The sequence below is a fragment of the Bombus vosnesenskii genome, unplaced genomic scaffold (genome assembly GCF_011952255.1).
Source record: "Bombus vosnesenskii isolate JDL3184/JDL3185 unplaced genomic scaffold, Bvos_JDL3184-5_v1.1 scf7180000013273, whole genome shotgun sequence".
NCBI lineage: Eukaryota > Metazoa > Arthropoda > Insecta > Hymenoptera > Apidae > Bombus > Bombus vosnesenskii.
Window position 1 is genome coordinate 2,331,324 of NW_022882931.1, and position 20,805 is coordinate 2,352,128.

A 20,805-nucleotide genomic window follows, 5' to 3' on the forward strand; every position below is an offset into this window, starting at 1 on the left:
CAATCCGGTTTATTTACTAGAAATACTACCCTTGGTAAAAAGTTTTCGATCAAACGCAATAACACGGAACGAGTTAGAAACACAAAATTTTTTCTAATAATAAAAACCAGGATATTTCGTGTATGAGATCATTGTGCAACGAATTTTATTTGGACATTTATATCGTTATACCAGAACATGGATGAACAGTAGAGCTGAACGCACCGCTCGATCCACGAGGATTAAATCGAACCGTGACTTAAGTGATTATTATCGGCCATTATTTAACTTCCCTGGAAAGTTAAATCCGAAAGAATTCCACTTCGGCGCACTGATTAATTTAGAAGACCTACCTAGCTTCAACCGCTTTCCATCCATCCACGAACAGTGGCCCCGAAGCCTCAAGCAATTTTATGTGAGATCCGACTCGAAGTTCTCAGAATTTATAAATGAAAATTCACCGGAAGCCCGATCTGCCCTTTCCGCCTCGAAATTGGCTGATTCCTCGGGAATTTTATATTCAGGACATTACTGCGTGCTGAATTATTTTTCAAGTTCGGACAGGGTCGGTTAGTGGTTGTAGTTGAAGTTACCACGCTGGTGGTGGTGTTGCCGGTGGTAACTGTTTCCGGTTGAGAGCCTTGTCATCCAGGTTCAACTCCAACCAGTCGGCCCCACCCCCTTACTCGCCGAATACCGTTTCACCCTTCCCTCGGTGTCACTGGCCTGTGCAAGACGACCAGCAAACTTTTTGCCAGACCTCAACAAATTTAGTCTCTAACGTTTCCCAAGCAGACTGATTTTATTGTTACATTTCATACGACTAGACTGAGATGAACTTATCTCGCGTGGTTCGTTGAAGATACGACCTGCGTTCAAGAAATTTTGGAAAAATTCTCGTCTAAAATATTCTATTCGCTGTGGAGACACGACCGCGTGTGTGTTTTCAAATTGTAATTAGAACAATCGCAAATTAACCCATAATTAGGATTCCATGCAACTCTGTATTTTTATTTTCGTGGTAATTTAGAAGCTACACGATATGAGGTGTTGTACTGCATAATTTAATAACTATCGATATGATTATGATTTATAACTTAATTACTATCAATGTAATATGTGTAACTTGCAATATTACTTTCTATAAATGCTCAATCTAATCATCAGACTTGTAGCTTGATAAATTCCTTCTTTATCAGAAATCAACAGATCTCCAGTAAACTATATGCAAAATTATAAATTCTTCGAGAGTATTTTCAAAATTCTAATCCACAGAATCCGTCATGTTCTTGCCAATTATAAATTCCCTGCTAAATTTTAGTGCAACGTTTTAAAGAAGGATTTCACGTGTCACTCATGCACACTCATTCGACCAATTATTCTCTTATTACGTTCTGTCCAGGTCATTTATCCCGAGTGTTTAGCTTCTGGCACGAACGATCCATAATACCGGGGGATGTCGTCACGGTTTTACTAGTATTCGGACGTATAGTAGCGTGTCGAAGAATGCGTTGAAACGTTACAGGATATTGTTAAGTTGGCGAGGTGTCGACCGTGTAAAAAGGACGTGGTGAAGTGTAAAACCAGGCCGGCAAGAGTTACGTAACGGGTCTGACCCGCGCGTATCGGAGGGTCTGACCGGAGGTAAAAAACAGAGGGTGTAGCACATTCCCTTCCCCAAGTTACGTACTCGTAACACGACACGCAATTCACCGGGACGATCAAATATTTAATCTGTTCGTCACCCTGGCATTCGACCGCGCAAAAACCTCCGTCCCGGGTTATTTGTAATTCATAACACATCAAAGTGTTGGAGAAGGAGGAAAATCCGCGATCCGTGAAACGATTTTTCAAGCTTTGAACTGGCGTAGATTTGAACCTCGAGACATTCCCTTCGTCTTGGGTCACGGGCTTACTGATTTCCTGAATTTCGTTTCGAAGTTCCCTTCTATCTCTTTTCCTTGCCTCCCTCTGAAATTCATCTCAATCAGCCGGTGTTAAAGGTTTTAGCATGTTAAAGTGAAACGTAGTATGGTGAAATGGCTCGGAAGGTTTTATCTTAGAAACATCGTGCACAGCGTGTTTAAATATTCATCTGTTTACGAATGCGTCAGGTAATAGACATTAAAATAAAATACAGTATGGTGATGTCGTTCCGGAAATTTTAGTTTCGAAATATCTTGCAAGACACGTTTATAAATACATATATTCACGTGTTTAGAGATATGTTGAGCATTAAAATGAAATACAGTACGACGATATGGTTTGGAATGTACTTTAGTTTGGGAACATAGCACAGAGCATATTTAAATATTCTTGTGTTCAAGGATTGTGTTTGGTATATATTAAGATAAAATACAGTATAGTGATACAGGTAATGAAATACAGTATGCGACTCGAGAGGTTTTATTTTAGAAATATCGTACAAAGCGTATTTAAATATTTTAGAGGTATAGTTAAATATCTTTGTGCCGTTATAAACCTATTGTTTCTAATATACAGACAAATTCGTTTCAATAATGATCAAAAGTCTACTTAAGGTATCGTAATAATAAATACTATCTTAACCGTGGCGTTAATTGTGCGTGTTTAAGACCGTTTAAGACCGTTAAGGTACGCTCATAAATAAACCTGAAACTAGCGAGGATAACTGCGAATTGTACGTTTAACAAGCCATATCGAGACTAAATTGACCAATTTCGTAAAGAAAAACCATCGTTTTCTGAGAATTAAATTAATCATATTATATATATAACGTGGTAAAGAAAATTCGTAAGATACACAGTACGAAAGCACGTCATAATTCTACGAATTGAATTATGTTTGCATTGTTCGTTGATCCTCTAATTGCTTTCAGTGTAGATTTGAATTTGTAATGGAATTCAAATTCGCTTGGAAATTTAGGAAGATTCCATTTCCTAATTTAAAAATAGATGATTATTATTAATACGATAAAGGACGTCTAGCATAAAAATTACTAATTCATACTTCCAATTTTAAACATTCTTTTATCTACTTCTGTAACAATAAAACAGAGAAATGTCGGAAAGGGAAATAAAAGAAAATTGGTTTGTTTGCCACATCCGAGTGGCAAAATAATTGAAAGCCACGCGACATTCATGTGTAAAATTATCGTAAACGGTTGTTATTTTTCTCATGTTCCACGAATCGAATTACGAATGAAGAAAAAAATTTCATTAATGCTGTTCCCTGGTTACAAAGAGGCATCGGCGGAGTTAAGATACAGGATATTAAATTACTTGCACATCCTTTGACGTTACTCGGCCACTTTAATCCCATTGACTTGAAGAGGGACGCTCAAAGAAGCGTCGTGAATTGCAAGGGCGTAGTGAAAAAGACGTTCCGACACCGTTCTCAGATCGTTGCTGCGGCTCACTTACTGAATTATTTACGTAAAAAATAAATTTACCAAAGGTTCCTTCAACGACTCTCGTTTCTACCACTTTTTCCGACGAATTGCCCCGGATTGCTCGATCTTCTTAATAATTCTTAAAGAGAATATCCACATCGTGCGGAAATTCAACATTGAAGGAGGAAGAGTAACGCGGAAAGCACTGTGAACCGACTAAACGACTCGTTATTTCCACACCGTCGTTTCGTAAATTCAAATATTTGAAATTTGCTTCCGATTAAAAAACAAGCGAACCATCGCGATGCGTCGGTTTTTAAAGTAATCTCGGAGATACAGAGTGGTTCGCGAAACGCGGATGTTCTCTAGTGTTTCAATAATTGTCGATTGCTGTTAAACTATCCTAATCGATTCCACTTAACTATCCACCATTACCGCTACGTATTCTATGCATCGTTTTGTTAGTTATTGCCAGACACGCAATACGATAGAAGTAACTCCATAGCCAAAAAGAACGAAGAACACATGGTAAAACTATGACAATAATCGTTGTTCTTTTATAAAGACTCAACGTTAGACTGCGAACAGAATTGACTTTGCACAGAATACGCGTACTGCGCAAAAGTGTATAAAATATCCAAAATACAGTACCAATTATAACATATAGTAGGAGAAACAAATTTCTTGCTAGCTTCCATATTTTTAATCGTATTCATAAAGATACAAATTTGCATAAATATACACAATCTATTTATCATGTTTTCCACCTGTGCTCTTCAAACTGGAATCAATTCTTTTCAATTTCAATCAAATCAATCTCGAAATGAATTTCAGAATTATTTCATGAAGCACGCCGTGTAAGCTGCGAATAATGTCTGTAAATCGAGTTGGCTGTGAAATTCAAATGGGAACACCATGGCGGTGTTTCTGTTACGTGTAATGGCTCCTCGTTACCCTCTTATCAATAATTCCTACGTATCTAACTTACGATCTATTCGCTGTTTGGTCGAATTTCTAGGTACTTTCTCTCCCGTCGACGGGAAGAACGAGAGAATAGGGACAGGACGAGAGAAACGCGCGTGAAATACTGTCGTAGTGTGCGCTATTGCAGGAAAGTTTGGCTGTTTCGTGCGAGTATTAGAAACCACGAGAACGGAAGTAGAAGCCCGGCCCAGTGCCTGACGTCACATCCGCCAGAGACGTATCCGGCGTCACGTTGCATGGCTTCCGTACGTTCTCCTGAAACAGAAATAAAACACTCCTTCTCAGTTTAAATCCGGTTTCACCATTGGATTCCTAAGATAACGCACAACCATAGATTTATGATTATAACTCGAAGATGCGACTTTTCGTGATAGAGAGGACGGGGATACGAAGGGAGGAAGGTATCGATAGCGTTAGCCAGAACGAAAGAATAATGAAACTGGCCACTCGTAAATCAATGTCTCGCGTAGACTATCGGATTATTGGTTTTTTCTACGTCACCGGCCTGCACTGGTGAGCTAACGTCTTTATTAATTACCACGCTCTTTAGCCACCAGTTGGACACTTTTTACTCTTAAGTAGGACCATAACATATAATTATTTGAACGTAACCGTGATTTTCCCAAGCAATTGTGTGTATCCAACGTCCGATTAGATGGTTACATTGCGAGCTTTTATCACGATTGCTCTTGTTCGCGATTTTCATGTATTCGTTAATTCTATGTGAAATATTTGTAGTGCATTGAAATATTATTTGAGTGGATTGTATGAATTTTGGCTCTTGAGAATTATAAGCAGAAAAGAGATAGCTAAAAGAACGATGGGAATCTTAATTTATAAAGTATCAGCGATATCTTGAAAGATGATAAACTCTAACATCAATTATTCTTAACGCGTCAACAGAAGGACTGAACATGTTTGCCAGGATGAGGTTGAATTTTGAGAAGCAGTAGGGGTTCCAGGAGCTGTAATACGTAATAAAGATATTACACGTCCCATACGTGAATGCAAAGAACATGCCACGAGCAGATGGCGTCGGGCACGTGTACGCGTACTCAGCTGTGCTTACAAGAACATCGCTTGACGTTGCCAAAATCTATTACATAAGGCGTCGAGCTCTACGTGCGTGCAAGATTCTCGTGGCTTAATGCCCTAATATTAAATTGTCGTGAAAGGATAACCGACCCTTCAAATCTCATCCCCCAACGTAAGATTTAACCAGAAAATCGAAGAAGAAACTGTCAAACTGAAAAATTAATAGATGAAGTAGAACGTTTATCAAACGAAGCTCTCACGGATAAGAAACATGTACTTGATCCCAAAATTAAATAGAGATAATTTTTTAATTGATTGACCGGCTAATAGAATTCGAAAATTTATTTTCTCTAAAAGATGGAAATGTGATTTATGCGCTTCGAGTGAAACGAAGCACAACGCTAACATTTTCGGTCAAAGGCTGTAGTTGAACGAGTCTGAAGGATGTTCGAAGTTGGGAATTTTTAAAATCGTTGAAATTTTCATGATGGAATTTAGTCGAGCTACTAGAGTTCGCTAAGGAAGTTAGTTAGGGCCATTTGTACGACGTAAAGGTTTCGATTATGGCTGTTGGCTTCTTAAGACTTGCATTGTTGGCGCACTTTCGATTTGATGGTTCTTTGCGACTACCAATATCGACCAAGATCAAGATCTTGATCTTTTTTCTTTCTTTCTTTCTTTTATGAGGAATCGCCAACAGGTATTCTGTTTAATGTTTTTTTCTACAGTTGCACAAGTCTGAATCTCCAGTGATGAAAATAGATAGAAGCACTTTATGAGATAGGAATGAGCTTACATTCGACTGTGTACATTGGAAGCTAATAAATTTTCCTTTCACTTTTCCTTTTCCGAAATTGGTTTTTTGGCTTCCTACCACTGATTCGTTCGTGGCGAAAATTTATCGGTTTCTGTGGCGATTGCTCTCATATTTTCTGGCGATTAAATACTTGTAGAAACTTCTATTTTTCCACAATGTTATTTTTGGAACTTTGAAGTCAATTATTAGCTTGTAGAATTATTCAAACGGAACGTCATCGGAGGAATGTCTCGATCAATCTGTCAGGTGATTTTCAGTACTGTAATTGTTAGATTATTGGAGAGACAGCAATTCCTTCGCCAAGATCGATCGCGATTGATCGCATACTATCGGTATTAATTCCTAAAGTCGCATAACATGCCTGTATATACAACATAAGGCCATTTACTATTAGATAACCGCATGAAATTCATATCACTGATGGGATGGTTGATTCTGTCTACAGACGAACGCTTCTGATACCGAATAACATGATTTTAAAATATTTGACAGTCCTATCAAAATATATGGCTCTTCAGATATTATTTCACAATGGAATTTATATTCTATGATTCCATGCTAATTTCTCTATTAATCTTCCTTCTTCTTTTACAATATGGCATTTATCATAAATATATATCTGATCCTAATTTCTAATTTACTAGCTGTATGAAAACACGGCACAAGAAGACAATCGATTAAATAACTTCATAACCTTTTATAGGAAATAACGGGTTGGTCATTAAATTATGTTAATATATTGCATTTGAAAAAGCGTTTTTAATCCTCATAGGATTTCTGCCAAATAATTAATTGCATAAATAGTTAAATAATAATTAATTGTAAGCCATTCAATTCTTCTTTGAACATTTGCACATATATCGGGTTATTTACAAATAATTTATAATCATAAATTATTATTGCACATCCTGTATAGGTATCTAGTGTATTGAATTATTTAAAACTGTAATTTAAATTATTTAATTAAAACATTATAAACTTACCAATTCGAACACAGCTGATATTAAAAAAAATTAAGCTAATAATAGAAAATTTCTAATCCAATTTACTTAATTCACCGTTTTATTCGACGATCCCAGAAATCTTTTCAATCGACGATACACGAGTACTACACCTAACGCTGTTGGAAATTACGATGACCCAGGGTCAGTAAATCGTAGACAATAGTAGTAATTAGAAATTCCTTGGCCAATGCAAAAAAGAGACGGATCAGAGATAAAGAGGGAAGATATAAATCTTTGTCAACGCGATTTGGTTCACGGTCGATGGAACGTCCGGCGTACTAGAGCCTACAGCCTGCGGTTTACACAATTTCCTTGGCATTCGAGTAGTCTGTTCTACTCGGCGCCTCGTGGCCAGAAGATCACGACGGATTCCGGACATCAGCGGACGATCCGTTCTCGTCCTTTGTCGAGGATGGGTATCAAGGATAGTTAATTGGCTACCCGAATAGGGTACGGCCAATTAAGCGTTTAATTAGAGTGGCAGGTTATCGATGGATTTTCGGTTGCTTGGCATTAATCGATGATCTCTAGTCTGACAGGGCTTCGAATATTCGTCGTTGAAATTCGTGGCAGTGGGTTTATGTTTTGTTCAAATTTCAAAATACTGTTCGAAAATTACAATCAATCTCTCGGATAATCCGTTGTTGAACGAATAAGAACATTTATATCAAACACGTTGAGAGAAACATAAACTGTGAAATTGGAACACTTATAATAGAATACGTTTATGTATATATCGTATGCATTATATGAAACATTTTGAAATTTCATTGGCAGTGTAATGAGACACGACTGTCGTGATTCAGTTGGAAAAATTTGCAAGCTGAAGATGAATGTAGAAGCCATAGAATATTTATTAGAAGCATATACAATGGATGATACGTTTAAGTACTTGATTATTTAACATAATTCAGTATTTCATTGCTTGTTTAAATACTTTTATGACGTCTGTGAAACATATATTTGCATTAAATATCTGGTAGCTCCTGTGTACATTTTTAGATCTGTTTCAAGCTTTTCCATAATACTCGAGTAGTTTATCATCTTAGTTTACTTACCTTAATATACTATGGCATAATCATGATAGGGGAGTCTCATTACAATGCTAATGAAATTTCAATATGTATCATATATATATGATAGACATAACGTAAGTATTCAAATATCTTCATCATCTACTGTGTATTTCATTTGAGGCTACGAGTCCCCTTTTGATAGTAAAAGCAATATGGTCAAATTTGCGAGTGACTTATGAAGTAAGACACAAAGTCACACCTATAAGTTCTAACATTATTCTCTGCCCGTAGAGATCCCGGTGCACCAATATGTCGTCTCTAGCCGAAAATTCACGAGCGCTTTCGAGATTTTTAAATATATAGATATATCTGTATATATATATATGTATGTACTTGGTGCACATAGGCAACATGGCGCTAAAGTTAGTAGGAAGTTTAATACCTAACGACTCCCTGAGCTACCGTTTATACGGCTCCAAATTTCATCCCTTGCCTTTTCTTTTTCTCGTCGTCCTTCACTCGGTCCCAAGCTCGTCTTCCTGCGATATTATTAAATTTTCTGGGGGAATTGAAGCAAGAGAATCCATTCTTGTCCTTGTGTTATTGAAAAAGAGCGTACAACATGGTTGACTGCACGAAGGGCGGCTGCAAAATCGTTTCAAATTTTCGATTCGGCTGAAAGATTTTATTCGATCTATCAACATTTCTATATGTTGGAAATGTCGAAATTACCGCGAATCGAGGAAACGAATTTAATTCCCCGGTTGGGCGAAATATCTGAACGCGGCAATTAACGTGCTCGAGATTTTTTCATGACTGCCGTAAATGAAATACTATCCTTTTGTGATTCCATTCGCGATTAAAAACGGTACAGTCAAACGAAGCAAGCGCTTTTCGAACGATACGTGGCGAAAAAATATTACGCCACAACCACAGCTGGTTTCTGTATACTTCTTCGCTCATACACACCATCATGAAGATGTACGTGAATGTTCGAATATCGATCGGTTTAATGACTGCCGAAACATTTCCAAAGTACGACGAGTAGCACTCGAAGAAGGATCGACTTTTGAAACGCGTAGGATACAGGACAATTTTCAAGAGTTCCTTCAGGAAAGCTAGGCCAGTTGGAGAGGCACTTTTGCAACTTTTCGTGCTTATAGATCATTCCATGGTAGTCGTAACGTCAACTTCTCTTTTTCTCTCTCTCTCTTTCTCTCTTTTTCTGTCTCCATGACAACAGATAGACTTTCACATTAACGAATCGATTTCGTCGAGTAAAAGTTGAAGCTACAATTGGCTCTTAGAGTCACTCAGACATGCAACACCGACAAACCGTGATGATTGAGAGAAAAAAGTTTCGATTTCGTCAGGAAAAAGAATATTATCGACGATTGCTGCATCCAGTGTTATTATCGTTTGAAAAAGAATGGTAATTAATATCGTTGATATACGTCGATAACGAAACGATGAAACGACACGGTTTAGCTTGGTGTACATCCGGCAAAACAATGAGTAAAATCGCGGACCAATTAACGGTGTAATGGTTGCACGATAATTCGCAACGATAAAGCTTTCCTCTCTCTCTGGGGATCGTTCGAACACCACAAATTGCCCCAGCTGGCCTTAATAATTTTCTTTAATCACTGCATTCTATATTTAATTCGTAGCGTCTGATAGATACGTCCCGGTGATCTACAGTTCTTTGGTAAGCTCAGTAGGCTAGCTTAGCGGAGCACTTATGGCTGATTTATACGAACCATTACCACTAGCAGTGACCCAATAAGGTTATCCGCCAACCTCGGTGAACCAGATCAGTGGCGCTCTTAAAGGTTGATTCACAAGACCCACCGTTAGCCTTAAACCGTCCTCGATTGTGAATCTTATTAAGGTCGATGATGATACTCTTGTACTTGGTGACTTGGAGATCAATAGCGGACTACTACAGTGTTATTATTCCAGCTATTGAATACGAATATGATTGTCTATGAATATTTTGATTGCGTTTAATAATATGGGCAGTTTTATTGTTCTATCTCCGGATAAAACGAAGAGGTTTGCTTACTACGAGACAGTTTCAGTGGCAGATAAAAATGTGACTGAGTATAGTAGGAATGATTTTGAAATATGAAGTGCAGAAAGAAGGCTACTCGACTCGAAGACGAACTGAGAAACATAACTCAACGACTATAGATACGCATCTTCCACATATTTTAACAAACGTTCTATTGTATTTTGTAACTTTTTTCACTTTAGACCGCTTGAAGCAAGGAAAGCACTTAACTCCGAGCAAATTAAACTCAAGAATAGAATTGGATAATTGTATTCAGAAATTGTATCGGTTAACTCGATAGTATTAGCATAATATTAGTAATTATGATTGTGCGCTATTGCGCTATTGTATTCTTAAACATTCGAAACTCGTTCTATGCGTCTCTTTCATATGCACTTTGGCCGCTTTAAATACTAATCTAAGAAGAAAGAAGTTTCCCATTTGCCATTACGACAGCAAGAACGGGAATTCTTAGACGACACGTCGTTAAAGCGTGGGCGTAGCTTTTAACTACAGTTTCCGTGTTATTAGCGCCGGCTAGTCGTTAGCCAAATTTTTCCTGGGCAAACTATTCAACTCGTAATCCGAACACAACAGTGCTAAAAGCTCATCGTCGTCCTTAATAGTGCGCTCTGAATACGAGCCAAATATTAAAATCTCTTCTCGCGGAAGGCAAAACTTCAAAGACGCGGCGGAGCGGTTCAGAACGAAGATTCCAGAAGATTAGCCGGGAAGAAACGCGGAAATTCGGTGGCTCCTAGACATCGAAAATCCGCTGCAAAACAAGGATAGAGGCGAGATAGTTCGAGTGAAAGGTACTGAAAAGGTGGAATAAGTCGTCGAATTGGAAGATAACGAAAGGAAGGGGGACAGGGGAAGAAACTGAGCAGAACTGAAAGTGGAAAGACGGTGAAAACTTTAGGTTGAAACGGTTAGAGTGCCCTTCGGAGCGAGACGGTATGAAGATATCGAGGATAGGGTCTCGAGACGAGTGGCAGAGTGAGAGGACTCACGGTGATGTGCAATTAGGAAAATTGAATTCCGCCGTAATTAACTTTCTTAATTAATAGAATCGCGGGATTGTATCTTTAATCTGGCCGTTGGAAGTGCTTCTGGCAGCTTCTGTCACCGAACGGGAGAGAATGTGGCTTGGCTCCGACTCGGGATGAAACCAGGAACAGATGAAGACGACTGTAAGGGACGAGGATAGAGAAAACGATAGAACGACCGGGATGCAAGATTGACGAACGTGCAGAGAACGTGGAAGAACAGGGAGAAGAAAGGGATAAGACAGGATTGTTGCAAGACGCAGAAGCGGTGGCGACGATTGCGAGCTACTCTGGGATGGGTAGTCGCTGTAAGTTTTGATATATGCGCCAGGTTATTTACGATCGCATAAGAATTAGCCCAGACAGTAAGCCGGTCTTTCTCTAGCAAAAAGCTGACTTTGTGCCGCGGACTGGCACTGTAGTCCACCGGTTTTTGCTCGTTCGCTTTCGGAAAAGTCGTTAAATCTCGCGCCGCATTCGACGAATCAGCCAAATGACGTTTCTTGCGTCCTGTGGTTGTATCGATGGAAGTTCGGACGACGATAATTCCACTCGCGTGTCTCAACTTCTTCGATACGGTGCGATGGTGTCATTCAAATCTGTAGGATATTTCGACGAAGCTAAACAATGCAACGAGTTAATTGATTCTCGAAAGTGTAGTTGTTCGTGTAGTATCATTTCGCTATATCTCTTCAGTTATACGTTGAAACAATAGCCCTGTCATGGAATTATTCAACTCATCCTCTCGTTTTTTGATATCTTCTCTGGCTGATCTTATGGTACACAATATTTTCTCATTCTTTCGTTATTATATTAACGACTAATAGTCTTTATCCGCCTCATAATATACAACAAACTTGAGTATTCTATACGAAATTGAAGTATAAATTTGAACATGCCGAAGCTCGGATGATTCAAATAACCCCATCTTCCGTAGAACAAACCGGGCAAGTGGCGATAGATTCGCGAGACCAACTGTTTGCATTGGTTCGTGGATACTATTTGAAAATTCGTCGGATCCCCGGGCGAGATTGTCACAACGAATTATGCTGGTCGCATGAAAAATTAACGGGGATCGTTTTCGACGATCGACGTACGTTAGAAAGCCAAGCGGAAAGTCATTTTTCTCTTCGTTCCTTTAACGGCCACTGGCAGATTAATTAATCATGCCGTGCCGATTTCGTTCGACCACGCGGCTCGATTAATAAAATCGAACCCCGACTCTCGTCCCTTGTTTAAGTTAACTTGCTCGCCGTGCAGTTAATTACGCCGATCGATGAGCGCCGTATATTTTTGACGTTCATGGAATACGAGGACACACCGTGTGTACTCGTAAAACTGGTTTTGACGAGCGCCTTTAATCCCGGCCAACGAATGGAAACGACTCTGAATTCACGATGAAACGCGTAAATTCGTAATCTGCAAAATGTACAACAACTCGCCGAACTTCTGATTTATGATCCTGGACAACGCTTTCACAGGATTTTCCACGTTATGCCGTGTTATCTGACACATCTAAAATATTATGAGGAAAGTTGTACATGCGTACATTGTATTTTTCGACCGATGTGCAGCAATTAAGAGAATCTCTACCGTTGTTATTCGACCGCTTACGCAGCAGTGAAACCTTGTCAGTCTGTCATCAAACTTATCGGAGTTCGAACGTGGCACCATGAAGAATAATAAAGCGACTCATTGGTGTTCCGATTGGAATCTCACAAGGAATTGTGCTTCGTGTTGTTTCAAAGGTAAGTCAATTGTGATTATATCAATGAATTGATCTTTAACGGCTATCGTGAGTGAATTTTCTGGTCATTTTGTTCGAACATTATTGTCCTGTAATAACATCACCGTGATGTTATTTACGATCGTTGCAAATAGTAACTGGCTTTCTTTTTATAATATTGAATGATCATGAAACACTTAATCAGATTTGTGTAACTTTATTGATTTTCAAACTAAAACAGGGTGCATGGGCATGAAATTTCATCCATGATAGCTAGACCGTAGATATTTATACAAATTTATATTTTTATGAACATAACTAAAAAAGTGGAATTTTCATGAGACTCTGCTTCACGCATCAAATATCATAACGAGTAGTACACTTTCGATATTTTATACGTTTCACATATATCTTCTGTACATTTTAACATCTTTCAATTTTTGATAAATGCATTAAACGATAAGCAGCTTAACGATAGGACAAACTGATTTTCTTTCATGATACCTTTCGACAGATAGATGATCTTTTAATTGGCAACGATCATTTTCTTCTCACTTTGCGTAGATTGTTTACAATTTCACTACGCTTCGATCTCGAATGGTGTTTCATCGAGATACATAATTTACGCGGCATTCATGGCGATATTTATGAGAATATTTTTGCGTCGGAGTAAGCTCGTAAAAATCATCTCCAAAGCGCAGTGACGCTAGCGTTTAATTCCAATCGGGCGGTAATTCTTTTCGAAAGCAGCTACTCGAACCCATAAACTGGTGTGAATTCGCAATTGGGAAAACCGTGCGGCGAATCACTGAAACTCTGATTTATCAACGCGATCGATATCTCTACAACATCGATTATAAAAGCACGAAACGTTGCACGGGCTGTGGTAATGAACGACGCTACTCGTTCGTTTTTCATTCAGTAGCGAAACAAGTATTTTATATGGAAACTGATCGATCAATTTGGGACTTTTTCATATTGCGTTCATACATTTTTTAACCAATCTTGCTGCATATTTCCACCATTTCCTACCTAATTGTGCTTTTCTCCTATCAAGAGCTTTTTGAAGTTAGAGAAGATATAAAAGAATCATTGTTAACCTATTTACGATTAGAAGTAGATTAAAGTAAAAAATCAAAAAATTTTGTTTCTGAAGCACAATATGGATCGAAATAAAACATAATATAAAACGAGTTTCAGGAGTCTGCTTTTATACACGAACAACTCAAGAGCCAGACTAGATAACTGTACTTTTTTGCAATTATTTCATTTCCGTTCCTCAGGTGTGCGATTCATCTTCAACACTTAAAAGACAAATGATCTTTCCATAAATTTATCTTTGTAGTGAAACTCTATACATAATAAGAAATTCCAAAATAAATGTGAAAAGGATACATCTTTTTAACATTTTACCTATACTTCTCAATTTGTAGTATATATTTGTTTTTAATTCAAATGGTTTAATTCGAATTGCTGTGAGAAATTTTGCATGCCTTCAAATTATCGATAATTGTTTCGCCCCGGTATATTTCGCACAAAAGCGTAAAACTTGTGAAGCAATTCGAGTTACGAACGAAGCACAAACAAAACCCTAACACCGAGGACACTGTCTCGCAGCTTCGTGAAACCGGTACAATCCGCGACGAGGAAGATGGAGGGGAACGTCTGCTGGAACGTTGCCTATAAACCGCGTAAATTCGCAATCTGTGAAACTACGAAACGAGTCGGCGAAGTTGTGATTTACGGCGCGTCTCGTCGCCCCGTTTACGGGACAGAAGAAAAGGAATAGTTGGTCTGCTGCTATATACGTATGTATATGTACGCGTACGACGAGGGTGAGTCGGCGGTGGGCGTCGGTTGTTCGGGAAAAATGCGACGTAGCGCGGCCCGCCGTTTTCTCGCAATAACTTCCGAAGGAAAATTCACGATAATAGAGACTACTGCCTGTGAATTCCGTATGCAAGTGTGCTTACGCCACTCCTCTGCTCTCTTCCAGTTCTCCTTTTCACCAAACCTCTCCACCTATATCCTCTCCTTCCTATCCCCTCTTCTCTTTTCCTTTTCCTCTTTCCAGTAAGATCTCGACCGCTCGTGCCACCCTTTCTTTCTCTATTTCTCACCAACGCGACGCGGGTACATGCACGTTTTACCCTGGGATTTTCCCTCTTTCTTTGCGGAGCCGAAACGACGTCCGTGGCGAACCAAGGGAGGCTGAGCTAGACAAATAGTCGCCCCGTGAAATACCGCCGCCTCCTTAAAACTTTAAAGTGTTTCGAGTAATCCTAAGGCACGACTTTAGATCATGAGGATACCTAGCCTTGTCCTTCAACCCTTTCCACCTCTTCTTTCTCACTTCCATTGATACGATTTCCTTGTTCTGTTCCTTTTACTTTGCATGGTATACTTTCTCTATAGTCGCGCACACGTGGCGTGTACGAAGACGTTACGGCGAATCGAATACAAATAGCCGCGTCCGCTGCTCGTAACGCTCCGGCCGATGAGCTTCATGGAGGAAGGCTCTTGTTCCGCGGTTTGATCGCGGTAGAACGACAATTTAGAGTTTGCTTTTATGGCGGTAATTTGCACTGAACGTCCACCATTACGCGGAGACGTTTGTACGATACTTTGATCGTATTTTTCCGCCAGCCGCAAAGCGATACGAGTTGAGTCATTAAACTGTGTTTTAGTCGGCGTGGTATTCAAAATAAAAGATGTTAAATGATTGGAATACAGAGACGAAGGATTTCAGGGAGCAAAAGGAAAAGAGAAATACGTGGAAAAGTATCGTTCGGTGTGTAGTATAAAATTCGAGGCTTTTAAGAGGAAACTCAATGCTAACCTGGTTCGACGATCAGCATTACAGTGTCGGTTCGTCCCTCTGTTGGTCTGCACGAATATTTTCCGACGTCGTGCGGCGTGACCGCCGCCAGAGTCAATTCCGAGACTGTTCGAGCCGCGCCTCTTTCAGTCTCCACGTTTATTCCCCCTCGCGCAGCCTGCAAACACAGGAAATGCAACGTGAAATTCGGTGCACGACGCGCTAGGAAAATCGCTGGCGACGTATCTTTCTTTCCTTTCCGTTTCTCTTTTTTTATTTTATCGTGGCATTTGATGGAACAACGGTTACTTGATTACACCAATGAATTTGCGAATTACCACCTACATATTTACGATTAATAGCGATTTATCTCGAAAGCACACATTATCCCACGAACGGTGTTCGCCGGTTGTTGACCGTGCGAATATTACGATCGAAATATATCGCGAGTGCGGAAAATTAAATAAATCTCCGGTCAGCCCCTCGTTCTCTCGCCCTCTCGCCCCTCTCGCCAAACGTTCACAGTTTGTAATTTCGTAATAAATCTGCCGAGATGAATTGCGCATAGCTTCCACGGATAAATTTTCAGCAGTTCGCCTATCGCGGTCTCGATCGCATTTTTCATTCCGCTATGAACCGATTTAAACGTTCGTTGTAATTACTTCGATCCGACGCGATTCCACAAACAACAAACACTCTCGAATGTCATTGTAAAAAAAACTGCGTTTCAGTTGCTGTGATTCGCTGTAAAAATTCAGTATGTTTTTCCAATCGTGTTTTTAATCTCCCTCCGATTCTTCCCGATTCAATTTCTCTGGAGAAGAAAATTCGACGCGTGTAAACAAAAATCTCGTAAGCCGGGGAAGGGCTTGAAGTTCGTAGCCGTTCAAGTCGCGTCCGCCGTCACCCAGATGATTTACGATCGTATTTCTTTCGTTCGAGACGAGAGATTCTCGTGAGAGAGGGTGTGCAAGGGGTCGATGTCGAAAGAGGATCCGGTGTAAAAAATTTCATTAGAGTCTGTCTCACGAGAAGACACGAGGCTGTATTACCTGGAATGTTAGGAGTTTGTTATCCCGGAGCCATTGCACACCCCTGATGGGCCGCGTCTGATACGGGGACAATATGACGCATCTCAAGGTGATCGTCGACCCCGATGGCACCCTCTGCTCCCGTGGACCCATTATGGCAGCCACTGGTGCCGTGCTCTCGTAACCTGTAAACCATGTATGGACAAATATCATACGACAGGCAACATCTTCCAGTAAAAATTTAGTATGTCCTAGATATAGTTGTGTGGACTTAGAGCACACGGTATTTACACATTTCTTGTCTCGATTGCTGTAATTATATAAAATTAAATTCTCTAATATAATATAATTCTAGGCAATATATAGTTAACGAATATTGATGAAGACAATAGTTTGTATTGAAAAAATAATTCCCCATATAATTAATTCGTGTGTGTATTTAGTCACATTCTAAAAATGTATATAGATGTTATACGTCATAGATGAAGAATTACGTTTGATCTCAGTTATGAATTTATAGTAGAAGAACAAAAATGTGAAAAATGTGAAGCTTTTTATCAAATTATGCCAGGCGTGCAAGTACCTACGAACGACAGTGCATTTATTTATCACGTTAACAAATTTACTTATTATAGCTATATAGCTATATATATAGCTTATTATAGCTATAATGTAGTTGTAATAGAAACTAATGTGACCAACCTCGTTAAGAACGATCGTTCAATTTCTGATCGTATATTGTAGTAATAAAATTGAGGAATTGATCATCACGTTGGCATCTAAATGGCTCATTCATAAATATATACAATTTTCTAGTGAATGGAATAATTTTTCGGGTCGTTCATTCTTTTCAGGGTTTTATTACGGAGACTTGACCAGTTTCGTATATTCCGATTAATGTGCCGTGTATTTAAAAATGCCGTGCTAGGTATGCACGTTCGTTTGAATAAAGATAGCCGCGCGCCATGCGTTTAAAACAATGTTAAACAGCTTATGGGCTGGAGATCCGAGAAGAAAGTAATTACACCGAGGGAGGAACCTGCGGCAAAAAGAACGGAACGTGTTTTATGCCTTTCCGGCTGAAAAAGTAGATTCATTAAAAACCGTGCAGCACGACGAAGTCAAGATTTACGGAACGATGTCACCAAATGAAAAATAGAAAACTAAGAACTACTGCTGCTAATAATTTCTCGCTTTTATTTATCGAAGCCAGGCTCATTAGACTTTAATTAATCTTCGATTAATTGTCGCTTATCGATCTATGGGCAACATTATTTATTAACAGCATCGGATTAAATCGATTTATTTATTATTATATTAATTGGTATAATCCTACTTTAATATTTATTATCCCATCGAATGAAGCATAGTGTACATATTAAAAGATTTTCCCGTTAATGGACCGCTTTAATACGCGCCATTGAGGGTAACCGACGAGTGTTGCGCGATAATTTTACTTAATGAGAACGTTAGCTTTGCCCCTTGAGCCGTGCATACAAGACGGCGCGCAGCTTTACAAAGCATAGCGTTCCAGCGGCGAGAAAGACCGGCAGCGTAACACGGTTTTCCTTTCCTGCAGGACGTATGTACTGTCAAGTTTGTACATTTTAATTTAGAGGGTCGGCACAAGTGGTCGTTTAATATGCGTGCCACCGTGAAACAGCGTGTTCTTCTCTAGCCCGTGCGACGCCGTGTTCCATTCGCCCCAATTCCCGCATTAAATCGAATCACACCAACCTCGTGAAAAGATCGATTTGAAAACTCCGTCAACCAGCAGAAGAAAAAATCCAGTTGAATTTATAGACTGCAAAGATTTCTTGGACCCTTGAGAAAGAACACGCTCAAGGACAGTCTGAGAGGCAAAAGAATCACCACGGGGTAACCTGAAAATCCCTTTGAATGCACCAAGTCGGTGGCAAAGAGATCACAATTACAATTCGAGACTTAAGGCTCGCTATATTAAAACGCGACCTATTTCTACTCTGCCAGTGGAAAAATAAGAAGACAACGAAGAAGAAGAGCGTGGATGGATGGATAAGATGGAGAAGAGAAGGGCTCTGTTCCTCGTTCGCTTCGGGTAGCCGGATCCTCAGTCCGGAAATTGGACTTTGAAGTGCGAAGAAACAAGAGAACCGTCTCACGTAAGGGCAACGACGCGGCCTAATAATTCATTACGAGACGAAAGGGAAAAACAATGGGAGCGGTAGCGCGTGTTTCGCAAGGGATGCCTTTTCCATGGTGTATGTATGATAATGTCGGGACAAGCATACCATACATTATTCAGCACGAAGGAGATGGCAAAGAGCCGATGACTAAGACTCGTTTAACGCCACGTTCCTATTCTCCAGTAGCCGTGCAAGCACGGTTACGGTCACGGCAGGTGACGAGGAAAAAGACTGGCGAGAACCGGAGGAGGTTTTCCACGACTACTGGGATTAAGGATAATCCTATTAGACTTGAATTAATCCTCGAGGAACTGCATTTCTCCTCGGCGAAATATTCCGTTATTACACGGCCGCGGCAGCCTGTTTTTCCATCGCCGCTCCTGCTTTCTTCAATTCTCATTCGCTGTTAACTTCGATGATAATTGTCCTCCTATCTTGATGTTTAATTATTATTCGACGTCCTTGGTTGCCATCCTTCATGGACATAAATAGACAACTTGGCGTTCTTTAGAAAATAATCTCTCTTTGCTTTCCAGCTAACGTCTTCCGTTTTTTGAGAATTTCAGATGACGTTTATATCCGCCTCTGATTTTTACTTCGTTTTATTTCGCGAAAAAGTTCCGTAGTTTTATCGCGCAATTTTAATAAATCCTGGACATAACAGGCGTTCCATTTTGAATTCGAGGATTATTATCTTGAGTAGAATTCATAGTTTCTAGAAAATTGTCGGTCTACTTATTTCGATATAAAGTGGAGACACGATATCTTCTGAATGCATTTCTACCATTTTATTGTACTCTTTCGGAAATATTTTCAATCTTTCAACATCTGTAGCTTAATTCCATCAACGACTCGAAGAATATCGTTCGGTTAAATCAATTGCCGATTATTCCCGCAGACTTAATCAAAATATTGAAAAATTCTGGTAGCGTTATATCGCTGAAGTATATTATAAAGTAAATTTCACAATTTTCTACAAACTATAAAATTCTATTAGTTTTTAGTTCAAATACACTTCAATTACGCTTCTTCTATCTAGATACGCAGTAAGTTCTGCTATCTTTAAAAGTTTCAATTTACCAATCATCAACGTATATCCGTTGATTCGCAGTTATCTCTCTCGTCGCTGTAATACTTGGCGTGCAATCTTGTTTAAAAGCACTTTAATCGATTTTCACGGAGATATCTCACAATCAGTTGAGAAAGGGATGCTTGTTTTTCCGCTGCTCTTAAATTTTAACCATCGCATCGATTCGAAGTCGATGCGACGGGGATGAATTTCAGTCGAGAGTTGGAAGCAATAAAGAAAAAGATCGAGAAATCTCGCGTCTCGGGCATGAAATGATGGAACTTGGAAAGAATTATGAAGCGTCTAGAAAGACGCTGCAAGAAGAATCGACGACAGATCCCGGCCGTCAAAGCCAGCGAAGAAGCGCACTTATCTTTAAGTGATTGATGTCGACTGGATCTTGTTGAAGGAATAAGAAGCGTCTATCGGATGATTTTTTAACGGGCCAACAGTGTATAAAGATGGCACGACATCCCTCTTCGCATCAGTAAAATACATCAAACTCCATTAATACCGTCGCATAGTTAAGGGCAGGAAATAGACCGACGTTTGGAAAATTTATCAAACTATTACCATATAACTATACTACACAGAGATCCAATTTTTTTACAGTAAATTTTATTACATTATTTCATAGATATAGATGAGAGGAAATATAAATCGTGCGATGCTTTATTAAAAAATTATTT

The 20,805-nt window shown here is 39.4% G+C and overlaps 1 protein-coding gene and 1 long non-coding RNA gene across 4 annotated transcripts in view; one reads left to right on the forward strand and one right to left on the reverse strand.

The window, feature by feature from the left end:
- Positions 1-2,371: 2,371 nt before the first annotated feature.
- LOC117231593 overlaps positions 2,372-20,805 on the reverse strand; it is a 109,566-nt gene continuing 91,132 nt past the window's right edge. For 2 of the 3 annotated variants that reach the window (XM_033490173.1, XM_033490171.1), the window contains 3 exons: positions 16,904-17,067; positions 15,873-16,029; positions 2,372-4,588 (listed from right to left, as the gene is read on the reverse strand). In XM_033490173.1, the coding sequence (XP_033346064.1) occupies positions 4,452-4,588; positions 15,873-16,029; positions 16,904-17,067 (458 nt within the window). In that variant the 3' untranslated portion in view covers positions 2,372-4,451. Of the gene's footprint in view, positions 4,589-15,867; positions 16,030-16,903; positions 17,068-20,805 lie in introns of those variants that run through there. The other variant, XM_033490172.1, reaches the window with a different exon arrangement.
- LOC117231594 overlaps positions 9,104-20,805 on the forward strand; it is an 83,684-nt gene continuing 71,982 nt past the window's right edge. The window contains exon 1 of the long non-coding RNA XR_004493004.1: positions 9,104-13,055. This is a non-coding gene — a long non-coding RNA (uncharacterized LOC117231594). The remainder of the gene's footprint in view (positions 13,056-20,805) is intronic.